The sequence below is a fragment of the Lactuca virosa genome, chromosome 4, assembly GCF_052849685.1.
Source record: "Lactuca virosa cultivar CGN04683 chromosome 4, Lactuca_virosa_CGN04683_v6, whole genome shotgun sequence".
NCBI classification, from domain to species: domain Eukaryota; kingdom Viridiplantae; phylum Streptophyta; class Magnoliopsida; order Asterales; family Asteraceae; genus Lactuca; species Lactuca virosa.
Genome location: NC_136429.1, coordinates 265,605,256 through 265,618,054, shown reverse-complemented (window position 1 = coordinate 265,618,054; position 12,799 = coordinate 265,605,256). Strand labels below are relative to the sequence as shown.

The 12,799-nt window shown below is 34.3% G+C and overlaps 2 protein-coding genes across 4 annotated transcripts; both read left to right on the top strand.

Annotated features, from left to right (window-relative positions):
- The first annotated feature begins 3,699 nt into the window (after positions 1-3,699).
- LOC145108267 (Galactose oxidase/kelch repeat superfamily protein) lies at positions 3,700-7,462 on the top strand. Of its 3 annotated transcripts, none has more exons than XM_079045299.1 (12): positions 3,700-4,108; positions 4,517-4,666; positions 4,759-4,926; positions 5,015-5,167; positions 5,237-5,389; positions 5,489-5,653; positions 5,727-5,918; positions 5,988-6,168; positions 6,243-6,399; positions 6,522-6,618; positions 6,716-6,840; positions 7,099-7,462. In XM_079045299.1, exons 1-11 carry the CDS (start codon positions 3,952-3,954, stop codon positions 6,778-6,780), a joined length of 1,638 nt encoding a protein of 545 aa, XP_078901425.1. In that variant the 5' UTR covers positions 3,700-3,951; the 3' UTR covers positions 6,781-6,840; positions 7,099-7,462. The 3 variants fall into 3 exon arrangements, with proteins under 3 accessions (XP_078901425.1, XP_078901424.1, XP_078901423.1); XM_079045298.1 differs by having other exon boundaries at positions 3,701-4,108; positions 6,522-6,624; positions 6,716-6,845; XM_079045297.1 differs by having other exon boundaries at positions 3,702-4,108; positions 6,522-6,624.
- A 1,930-nt stretch (positions 7,463-9,392) lies between these two features.
- Positions 9,393-11,970, top strand: LOC145105868 (putative mitochondrial adenine nucleotide transporter BTL2). Its single transcript, XM_079042948.1, has 6 exons — positions 9,393-9,469; positions 10,134-10,331; positions 10,436-10,739; positions 10,826-11,153; positions 11,749-11,816; positions 11,926-11,970. Exons 1-6 carry the CDS (start codon positions 9,393-9,395, stop codon positions 11,968-11,970), a joined length of 1,020 nt encoding a protein of 339 aa, XP_078899074.1.
- Positions 11,971-12,799: the final 829 nt, after the last annotated feature.

Genomic DNA, 12,799 nt, shown 5'->3' with positions numbered 1-12,799 from the left:
GTACATCTAGGTTCTGGAAGAAGTTCCACGAGGAACTGGGCACTCAACTACATTTTAGCACGGCGTACCACCCGCAGACTGATGGCCAGAGCAAGAGAACGATCCAGACACTGGAGGACATGCTTCGAGCATGTGTGTTGGATTTTGGAGGGAGTTGGGATACATACCTCCCATTGGCAGAGTTTTCGTACAATAACAGTTATCATGCCAGTATCGACCGAGCTCCATTCGAGATGTTATATGGTCGGAGGTGCAGGACCCCGATTTTTTGGGACGAGGTTGGGCATCGGGTCATGAGGAGCACTGAGGTATTGCTCAAGACTACTGAGTTGGTTCAACAGGTGCGCGACCGGCTGCGGGTCGCGCAGAGCCGTCAGAAAAGTTATGCTGACTGGCGGCGATCAGATCTTGAGTTCCAGGTGGGGGACTTTGTGTTACTGAAGGTGTCGCCCTGGAAGGGGATCATCAGGTTTCGGAAGAGGGCAAGCTAGGGCCTCGGTTCATAGGCTCGTTTAGGATCACGGCCCGGGTGGGCAAGGTGGCATATCGCTTGGATCTGTCGGAGGAGCTTAGCCAGATTCACAACACCTTCCACGTGTCTTAGCTTCGGAAGTGTGTCACTGACGAGTCCACAGTCATTTCGTTGGACGATATTCAGGTGGATGAGAGCCTGAACTACGTCAAGAGGTCGGTTGCCATCTTAGATAGGAAGACAAAGGGTCTTCGAAACAAGGAGGTGAAGCTGGTAAAGGTGCAATGGAAGCACCGAAGAGGCTCTGAATGGACTTGGGAGCCGGAGGAGGAGATGCGGGAGCATTATCTCGATCTATTCACAGCTACGGACTTCGAGGACGAAGTCTAGTTCAAGTGGGGGAGAGTTGTAACACTCCAAATCAGGTATTACTTTGAAACCCTTGAAGAAATCTATTTTTGTAGCATAATAGCCCCTTAAGTACGTCCAGCGTACTTATGAGTACGCTTAGCGTACTATGCAAGGATGACCGCGGAGGGGCAGCACGTACGCTGGGCGTACATTCCGAATGTTTAAACCCTAAATTCCGGACTTGAGGCCTATTTAAACGTCCTTAAGCCCCTTGGACTTAACCCTAGAGAGCCTCCATAGCCTTAGTTCGTTCTTATACTCCTGAGAGAGCTTGTGAGACCATTTTGAGCTTAGAAAGGGTGTTGGTGGCCATTTTTAGTGTCATTCAAGAAGGAGAAGTTGTCAAGAAAGCTTGGAGTGACATTGGGCTTCAAGAATCTGCATCTAGTTCACCTTGAGGAGCTTTTGGAGGTATAAAGCTTGGACCTTTCCACCTTAATCATTAGATCTAGCTAGGGTTTTCTAGTTTTGCTCCCTTTTGTTGGTTTTGGATCTCCTCTCGTGAGTTGGGCAACTCCAGAGGATGGAAATGTTAGCTCTGAGGTCCCTTGGTCCATTTATAGCATAAAAATGAAGTCTTGGTGGGTGTTTTGACCTCATGCATGGGTTAAGACCCTTAAAAAGGTCTTAATGGGGGTGTTGGGAACATATGAGACATGAAAAGGCATAAAGTTGCCAATTTATGCCCTAGGTCGTCTTAATAAGCTTAGATCTGACTTTTGGACGTGAGAGAATCGAGTATTAAGCACTTAATAGAGAAAGTGCTTAATCGGTTAGTACGCTGGGCGTAACCTGGCGTACGCTGCGTGTACCAGGGTGGTACGCTAAGCGTAATCACATCAGATGGACTTGGACTTGTTTTGGGCCTTTGAGCTTTTGGGCCTCAATTAGTCATTGAGCCTAGTCATGTTTTGGGGTTAGTGGGCCAGTGTATCTGTTTTGGACCATGGATGTTATGATTGGGCCATGAGGCCCATTAATGATTTTGGATATGGACTTTGGGCCCATTAACTAAGGAAGACCTTTTGGGCCTTTGTGAAAGGACTTGGAGTTTGGGTTTTCCAACTAGGTTGTGCTTAGCCCTAACATTGAGTGATATTATTATTGTTCAGCATGGGTGTCTACGGACTGTTAGGAGAGCAGCCTTCGGATTCTACAGACAGAGGTGAGTCTTCTCACCATACCAATGAGTCTAAGGCACCAAGGCCGGCCCATTTTATGATATGTGGTACACTAGCTGTAGTAGAGATATGTGGTATGATAGTTAGCTTTATGCTAAGTTGTATGCTAATGATTTTGTGATATTTGTATGAAAGACCATGGGGGAGCCCATGACACTTGGATGTAAGACCATGTGGGGGAGCCCATGGCTGTCCGGCAGGGAAAGACCATGGGGGAGCCCATGACACTTAGGTATAAGACCATGTGGGGGAGCGCATGGCTTCCTTATCCAGGGATATGTGGTAGAGATAACTTTTATAGCTAATGTTATATGGTAGAGATAGATTTACGGCTAACATGATATGTGGTATATGGTAGAGATAGCTTTATGGCTAATATGATATGTTATGTGGTCGAGATAACTTTTATAGCTAATATGATATGTGTTATGTGGCTTGTGTGTGGGTATGCTCTGGGGGACTCACTAAGCATTAACTTACAGTTTGTGGATTTGTTTCAGGTACATCTGAGCCCAAGGGCAAGGGCAAGGCTTGATGACGCGACGTGCACTCTCTCACCGACATTTGATGGGACACTCTGATGTTTTTAAATAAAGTTGTAATGAATGTGGATTTGAAAACAATTGTTTTGGGATTTCATGGTATATGGAAATCGTTTGATTAACTAAAAATGAAAAATTTCTTTTGAAAATTTGGGTCGTTACACTTAGGTATATCATAGACTGATTTTTCCGCCACCTTGTTTAAAGTGTATTTGATGCATAGTAAACCTAACACTCTAAATGTGGTCTGGTTGGATAATAAAACATAAATAGATCATGTCTAACTTATTTTCCTATCTTTTATGCGGCACTTTTGAGTGTTATTATCCAACAAGACCACATTTTGAGTGTTGGTATGGAAACTTAAAGATCTATACCAACACTCACCAATGCAGTTTCAAAGATCTGTTTGCTTCACAACTTCCTTCGAGAGCTTCATTCCTCACCCATAGAGCCATACTTATATATAACGACAATGCCAATGTTGTCTACATGTATACCAATCCGATGTAACACACACCGCACTGAGATTAACACCCGCTTTGTCTGTAAGTAGGTTGCCTTGGCTCAAATTTGAGTTGTTCATGTTCCCTCCACCTTGGTATGTCTATATCTTCACAGAAATGTTACAATCCATTTTAAACATCTAACCACTTGCCTTAAAAAGCTACGAGGGAATGTTAATGTATAGATGATGTATAATTAGACACACTTTGTTCTTATCTCTTGTAATATTGTCTTTATATTGGTTTAATGGAAGAAATTGTTTCATGGGTAATATATAGACTTTCACTCAATGGTTTGAATGTTTGATTAACAACTTTAATTAGACATCAAATTTTAGATGCAATTGATTCCCATTTCTTTGAATATGAAGTTAAGTAATATAGTCCTTTTAGGTTTCTTTGGCGAAGATTCAACAATTCTAGCATATTACATTATTAACATTGTATAGAATTGTGGATTAGGTGATTGCCTTCAAGGGTGTACTCCTAGGTTTTCTAGTAAAGAGTATCACAACATAAACGAAATGTCTAACTTATTATATATAGGTACTAAAAATACTATTTCAAAATGGAGAACATAATTCTCTTTCTGTTTATAACTTAATAACACGCACACAGAAATTTACTTCGATTTATTTTCAAATCAAAAGGAAGAAGGCACTTGTATGTAACTCCCCTGCATGAAAACGATCTCACATATCCCAACAAATACCACAGCCTTAAACCCAATCACAACATCTTTAAAATCAATAATCCCAATTCAATCTTGAATACCCTTGCAGTTAGCCCTAATTCACTCAAACTTTAGCACATTTTTGCTGCGATTGGTTACAAAGAAGATGATGAGGTGGGAGAAATTGGAGATACAAAGAGGAGGGCCAGGGAAGAGATGGGGCCACACGTGCAACGCGGTTCGTGGTGGTCAGCTGCTCTACATCGTCGGTGGTTACGGCGAAGACAACGCTCAGACTAACAAAGTTCACGTCTATGACACCAGTAGGTTTTCTTTTCGAAACTTCTCTTCTTGATATTATCGATTTAAGTGAAATTTACGGGTTATGAATGTTTTTCTGATATGCATATCTGTTAGAAATGAAACGTCCTTACTTTAGGGTTTTGGTGCCCTGTTCGTGGTGGAGAGCGGATGTATTTCAGATTATATAGAGAACCTCATAAGCGCAATATTCTTGTACGAATTCAAGATACTGACGATTTATTATTGCAATTTAAGTTATCAATTGAGTGAATGTGCTGCTTTAAAACGACAAAGAACTTTTGTTTCTCCAAGTGAAAATGAATTTACTTTTAGTAATTTGCCAAAGGGAACTGTTTACTGAAACTGTGGTTAATTGATTATTGACATGGTTTGGTTCTTCTTCTTCTTCTTCTTCTTTCTATGTTAAGCTACAAGGACTTGGAGTGAACCTGAAATGCAAGGCACACTACCTGTTCCCAGAGATAGCCACAGCTGCACCACTGTAGGAGATAAGTTGTTTGTATTTGGTGGCACAGATGGGAACATTCCTCTTAAGGATTTGCACATTTTGGACACCTGTGAGTTTTCTATGCTTTCTTTTTCCTACATTTACATGAATCAAATCTCAAATATAATTTGATCATATGATATTAAACATTAATATCATCAGCCACAAACACATGGATGACACCATATGTAAAAGGGGAAGGCCCAGAAGCACGAGAAGGCCACAGTGCTGCACTCATTGGCAAACGACTCTTTATTTTTGGTGGATGTGGGAAGTCTTTTGACACTCCTGTTGAAGAATATTTTGATGACTTATACATCTTGAATACAGGTGAGTAGGTGACTAGTGTTTCTGTTTCCATTTCAATTCAATGTTGTAATGTAAATTGTAAAATGACAATTTTATCCCTTGTCTTCAGAGACAATGCTATGGAAGCGAGTGGCAACCACTGGAATTCCACCAGCCAAACGTAATAGCCATACTTGTGTCTCATGGAAAAACAAAATCATCGTGATTGGTGGAGAAGATACTCAGAACTATTACATGTCTGATGTCCATATGCTTGATGCAGGTTTCAATTTTGACTTTTTCCACCAATTTTTTTATTTTCATGACCTAATTTCTCCATTCTTGTTCATAGATACGCTTACTTGGACAAAATTGGTGACCAATGGTGAGCTTTTGCCACCTAGAGCTGGGCATACAACCATTGCATTAGGCAAGAATTTGTTTGTGTTTGGAGGTTTTACTGATGCTGAAGATCTGTATAATGACTTATATATGTTTGATCTTGGTATGTAAATTGTAAATTGTAATGTAACAGAAGTATAAAGTTTTTTTATTTTTTATGATATGTAATTTCTTGATGTTGATATTTCTGACATTTATGCAGAAACTTTTACATGGACTAAAGTTATGACAATAGGAGAAGGACCTTCTGCAAGATTTTCAATGGCTGGAAGCACTTTACATCCACAACATGGAGGTGTTCTTATATTCATAGGTGGATGCAATAAGAAACTTGAAGCACTTGATGACATGTTCTACTTATTCACAGGTTTAATTTAATCAATCCTTGAAGTGAATTTCACAATGAATCAATCACCTTACATTATTGATTTTGATTTTAGGGATTGTAACTGAAAATGAAAGAGATGAAAGAAAACTAGAGAAGTTATCTTTGAGAAAACAGTTGAGATTGAAAAGTCAAGAACAACAAGGTTTGACTTTGACTCCAGTGTGTGATACTGATACCCCACCAATGCTTACCCTGGAGACTGATAAACCAATGACAATGCCAAGTCATATCCAATTTCCACCAAGTATGAGTTTTTTTTTCATTTTGACTTTTTCTGATTATGTGTTGACTTTTGACTTTTTTTGATTTGCAGATAGACAGAATGTGTATGTGAATGAGTATCATAATCCACATGGGAAGAGAACATTTCAAGCAAAAGTAACTAAAAACATTACAAATTGTTATACAATTGAAACAGTTATAGATGGGAAGCCTCTGCGTGGAGTTTTATTCTCAAACAACATCAAGAAAACAGCTGCTGATGATTTAAGAAGGTTGAGAGTCTCTTAAATAAACCTATATTTTGATAACTTAATAATCAAATTTGATCTTTTTTTTTTAATATTAGGAAAAGAGTTGCAGTTGAGAGTGGAAAAAAGGGATTTGAGCATGTGATGATGGATACCACAAAAAGTCCTGATCCTGAACATCATACACCAGGTGCAACTTCTGCTGCTTCTGATATGAAGACACCAGCAGCTTCTAATGCTTCTCCACCTCATGAGGTTATTTTTGTAATTCTAGTAATCAAATTCTTTATTTTGTATGTTTAATGTAATAAATTAATTACTCAAAGTGTATGTATGAGATAAGAGATATGATCTTGTTTTGTGTAACTAATATGCAGGTTTCAGGAGGGGTAAAATCGTCTTTAGAAGTTAACAAATTGAATCCATCAACAGCAGCTGAAGACACTGCCAATTCAATTCCAAATCCAAATCATGGTCATGGTACTTTACAATTTTATAATTTTATAATTTTATACTATTTTTGTTGTGATGTTGTTACAAGCTTAAATTAAATGGTTGAATTTTTTTGTAGATGGTGAATCTGAAGCTTTGACTGGTGAAGAACATGGTGTGTTGGCTCCAACACAACAAGTATGAAGTATGAATGATTCTTCATTTCTTCTCATCCACAAATTCATCAAGTCTTGTTTATATAAGGTAAGGTTAGTTTAGACTTTTCACACCAATTACTATTGCCAGTTTGGATAAAAAGCTATAAAAATGTTTAGTCTTTTATTTTTAAGGGCTACATATTTTTTGGAAAAAAAAAATATTTACCAAAGTTTATCATTTTTTGTAACCATATTACACATTTATTAAGCAATGAGTTAAAATGCTTAATTTCTGCTACTTTTTTCTACCTCTACTTGATTAAATTATAAACATTGGTTTAATCAAAAAGCTTCTCATTTGTAGGTGATTGCTGGAGTTAATTGGTAAAGAGTGATTGATGATCAGTAAATAAACAAACACCAAAGTCGAGTCTCACTAATTCCATTCCATCATTGTTACAAATGGAGTAAGCTAGCATCATAACATCAACAAAACAATGTAGTAGGAAGGGCAGTTTAGTCTTTTACTCTCTTGTCACAACATCACCTATTAGTATTAAGCCTTAATTCTTTTATTTAGCTGTCGTACCTTTTACCAAAAATGTTATGAACATGAGTCGATTTTTTTCCTTCTTCTCAATGTAACTTAAGGGTTATAAATTTGGATTCCAATGAAACATGGTGAGTCTATGCCATTTTGCAGACTTATGGATATTAATTTTGATTTATGTTAAATTGTAAAATGCATGTGTGCTTATTTTACTAAACTAATTAAACTAATTATATCAGTATATCATTTACATAAACTCCATTTGGAGCATATGACAAGGCTATAATGTATGTAGGAGTACACAAACACATAAACCGTTAATGAGTTGGATATATATATATATATATATATATATATATATATATATATATATATATATATATATATATATATATATACTAGGTTATAACCCGTGTGCTACACGGTTAACAAAATAAAATATATTTATAATAAAATTGTAATTATTAATCATAAAATTATAAACATATATTTTTATACAATATTGGATGTTTAATTCGTTGTTGTTTTTTATTAATATGTAAAATGAACATCAATAACGTCTTCTAACTCAAGATTATAGATACTCATGTATTATAATGGTTGATTAAAAAAAATATTAAACAGAAAGAGTAAACATTAAGGATTTCTAACATTATGTTTTCCATTAGATATTCCGTTAGAGAAAACAATGAGATTTTCAGTATATTAAATCAATTTACTGAACCAAAATCATATGCATAACTATATAGTAGCAGTTAGTAATGGAATGAGCATAAAACCCAAACATGTTGAGTAAACTTGTTGCATGTTAAATAATACTTTATGATGCATATGTTAAAAGTCAAAGTACAATGCCTATACTTTTAAAAGCACTTTACTTTTAATGTGCAAAAATTAGAATTATACATTTTCAGATTAATGAAAACTACATATTTATATTTAGCTTTAATCATCTGATGAGGTTATTCTTATTTATGTCATAATAATCACTTTAAAGTAGTGTAAATTTTTGGTTTTGCAAAACTGAATGTTGTTCTACAAAATCATATTTGTTGCAATATTTTAGCTCTTAAGTGTAAATCGAACAATTTTATCTTTAATTTGGGAGTGGGAATCTCCAATAATGTAGAAGACAGTTGTCCTTAACATAACTGAGTTTGATAATAGGAAGTTAACCTACACAAACAAAATACACAAAATCTCGTAAAATAAATTATCTTTTTAAAATTTGATCAAATGTTATGTAGTGTTTTAGCCTTAATATAAACCTTGGAACATCCTTTCCACGTGATTCAATGATTCAAAGATTGTATGTAGGCAGGCGTCTGATTACATACAAAAGGACAAAACAGAGCCACCACATAGATAGATTACAAATATTCAATCGACACTGACGTTTAAAACTCTACTTAAAATTGTTACAATATAGGTAAATGTCATTGTATTTCATAAAAAAAAAAAACTCAATCAATTAAGAATATCATCGAAATGTCATGAAACTTTCAAATCTCATAATACAACACGCCATGTCATAAACTAACCTATGAAGTTAACAATATTTTTTTAATTGAAGCAAAACAAAAAAAACAAGAAAGACATATACAGGGAAAAAGCAAATAAAACAAAGTAGAAGAACCATGCCTGTTACTCAACTAATCGCCATAGACTAACCTTAAGATACAAATCGCTAGGTGATTGGTTTGCAGACTCAATAAGGTCTTCAGAGCTTTAGGGTTTAACAGAAATTGTTTATATGCTTAAGAATTGCAATGCAAGAATACAAACTTGCTCTTGGTTCTTTATTGCCTCCACCCCTATGGCCCTATTTGTCGCCGCTAAAACACAACCCCAAAGTCACTGACCAATCATGTATTAAGGAATTTGACTTTGAGTTCATATAATCAAGAGATGACATACCGAAGGAATAATCCAAATAACAATTATCCAAATAAAAAATCAGCATACGACTTTAGATGAAAAAATAGCAAAAAAAAAAAAAAATTCTTGTTAGAACGAAAAGCTTATGCCAATGAATCTTCATTGGGATTTTGAGTATCCTGAAGCTTTTCTTGAATCAAACCTAAAATCGAAATACAAAAAAATCGAACATGGTTCAAGATTTTGATCTAATTGAGAGAGAGAAGTTATCATCTAGCCGATACATCACCCAAAGAAAATCGATTTCGTTTCCCTCCTTTTAGCATCCCTCGTTTTTTTGCTTGAGTAGGTTGTGGTTGTTGTGATTGTTCGGTGGTAATATGGAATGTAAGTCTGTAATCCATTAATAAGCGATTTGATGTATATATTAAGCCCGTCGTATTTTAAAATTGTAATGTATAAGTTTCCTAAAATCTTGTTACAAAATAGAATTCAAACTATTTTGCCTAATTTGTTGGGATATAAACAATTTGTATCTGTAATTAAGGAATATGTGCTTAATTTTAGGGATTTGATCGATGAAACTCAAATGAGCGGGAAAGCAAAACAAAGGGTGCACTAAAATATGATAAAATAATGACATGTGACAAAGTTAGGAGTCTTTTATTAGAAGAGAAGAGAAGATATATATATATATATATATATATATATATATATATATATATATATATATATATATATATATATATATATATAGGTTCAAATGTTTCCAACAAATATTGTGTGCCTAAATGCACCAATCAGAAATTAAGAAAAATTAAATCATTATTAATTAATATAAGGGTATGATAGTAATCTTGCTATATCTAATTATAGAAAATATTTAAACCATTTAATATCCCTTTAATTTAGTAAAGTCAGTTTTAAAACCCTATATATCATCGACCCCTTTTGCCGAAACCCATAACCAGTTCATCACAATTGTCGACACCATCCACCATTGATAGAAATTCCACTACCCAGTTAATGGCAGCGGCGGTGGGCGCCGACGATGGTGTGGTGGAAGAGGAGAGTAAGAAGAAGGTTATTATAAGATTAAGGGGAAAACCTGCTGCTATGAACACTACAAAGCATTTATGGGCTGGGGCTGTTGCTGCCATGCTTTCAGGGTTTTCGTTTCTTCTTATTCACATCTTCGAATTTTCAGTTGAATTTATGGACAAAAAGAAGTGAAATTTTTAATCAATCTTGAAAATTTTAATGTTTTTAACAGAACATTTGTTGCGCCACTTGAAAGACTAAAGATTGAATACATGCTTCGTGGTGAACAGAAGAATCTTTTCGAGCTAATTAAATCAATCGTTTCTTCTCAAGGTTTAAAAGGGTTTTGGAAGGGAAACTTCGTTAACATTCTTCGCACAGCTCCATTTAAAGCCCTGAATTTTTGTGCATACGATTCCTATAGAAAGCAACTTCTCCGGTTAACCGGAAATCAAGAAACAACAAATTTTGAACGACTCTTCGTCGGTGCTGGCGCCGGCATGACTGCTAGCATTCTTTGCTTACCACTCGACACTGTAAATTGACTAAATTCCATCAACTCTTTCTTCCCATTTATTAATTTTTTTATTTATATAATAAAAGTCATCGTGGGATCTAACAGATTCGAACAAAGTTAGTGGCGCCTGGAGGTGAATCATTGGGAGGTGTGATAGGAGCTTTTCGCCATATCATTCAAACAGAAGGATTCTTTTCTCTTTATAAAGGATTGGTTCCTTCAACTTCTCTCGCGACCTCCGATCCAGAAACCGTGTTCGACATCAAATACTTCTCTCGCGATCAGCGCTGTAACCGCCCGCCCATCCGCCGCACCATGCTAAACAAAGATGACATCGTTAAAGCGATGAAGGAGAAGTCGTTTGATGTTGCTGATTTCACTATGGTTTATTTGACAACTGCAGTTGAAGAAGACTACAATGCCTGTGGCGGAGGTTATTGCAAGTAATCAGGTCAGAATTAAACCTTAATTCCTAAATTGATTGAAATATACTTGAGGTTTTGTTTTTCATTTGGGGTTCTGATTTTCCCTGAACATTGCTTGCTTAATTAGCTTATTGATGAAATGAAAAGTGATATATAGCTGAGTTACTGCAAGTTATTATACAATGTATTCTAACAAAATACTGATTTTTTTAGGAACTATCAAATACACAATATAGTAGATTTTGTAAGAATACATTATGCTTTGTATAGTGTATTATGTTAGAATGCACTCGGTTAGAATTTAAAATGATAATTACACTTTAGGTTTAATGATTCTTTAAGAATGTTTGTTAAAATTTTTATAATATATTTTGGTTACACAATAGTAATGGGTAATTGTATGATGCTATAAATGGTAATTGCATATATATATATATATATATATATATATATATATATATATATATATATATATATATATATATATATATATATATATATATATATTCTATCAGAACTAAATGGTAACTACACTTTATATTTAATGATTCTTTTAGAATTTTTGTTTACCTGTTAATCTTTTTTTTTTTTTTTTTGTAATAGATGTTTCTCTTGGATTGTCTTTTTTTTTTGTAATAGATATTTCTCTTGGATTGCCTATTATTCTTTTTGTATGTATTCTGTCATATTCTATGTATTCTGCTAGAATATATAAAGTGATAGTTAATTGCAAGTAACATGTTTTTAATCATTATTAGTTTTTGTTGTATTTTGTGATAGGAATGGCTGGAAGAATGCTATGAAGACCTAATAGGAATAACTTGAAGAATGAATAAAGTTTGATCATACTCACATCTTTAGAATGTTGTTATTTTTTAAGAATTTATTCATTTTTGTTGATATTCTTTTAGAATATGTATAATTATATTAAAATGTATAAGGCTTTTAATCTGTAAGAATATGTATGAATTTGTATTTAAGTTTGGATGTATACGAATATATTAGAATGTTGTTATTTTTCAACCTCGGATTCAAGAATGTTGTTATTCTTCAATAATATTCTAATAGAATAAAATTCTGAAAGAACATCATTCTAACAAAAAAAAATATTCTAACAAAATAAAATCGGTTATGTATACAAATTACGTTAGAATTAAAATTAAATTAATTAAAAAAATTCAGATTTTTAAAATTAGGAGAATTAATTATCCCTAAAAATACGAAATTTCCTTTTATAAATGTAGTTAATTGTCCAAAATACCCTTTTGCCAAAATTTGTGTGATTATATGGTACATGTTATCCCATTGTAATATCATACACCCTCAAATCATGTCCATTGATTAATTTCATCCGTTGGTCCAGATCTGTGCATTCTGGCACACAATAATTAGTAAAAACAAAATAACCTAACCCTATATATATATATATATATATATATATATATATATATATATATATATATATATATATATATATATATATATATATCACGAATCGAGACAAATTTTGTTTGAGCAATTTCTGGAAAAAGATTTGCCCTTTTTATATATACATCAAAGTTAAGCATCTCTAAAGTTTATATTGTTGATTTCCTTTAGAATGGTCACATAGATATGATGCACCATGATGAAATATTTTGAGTCCAAAATATTG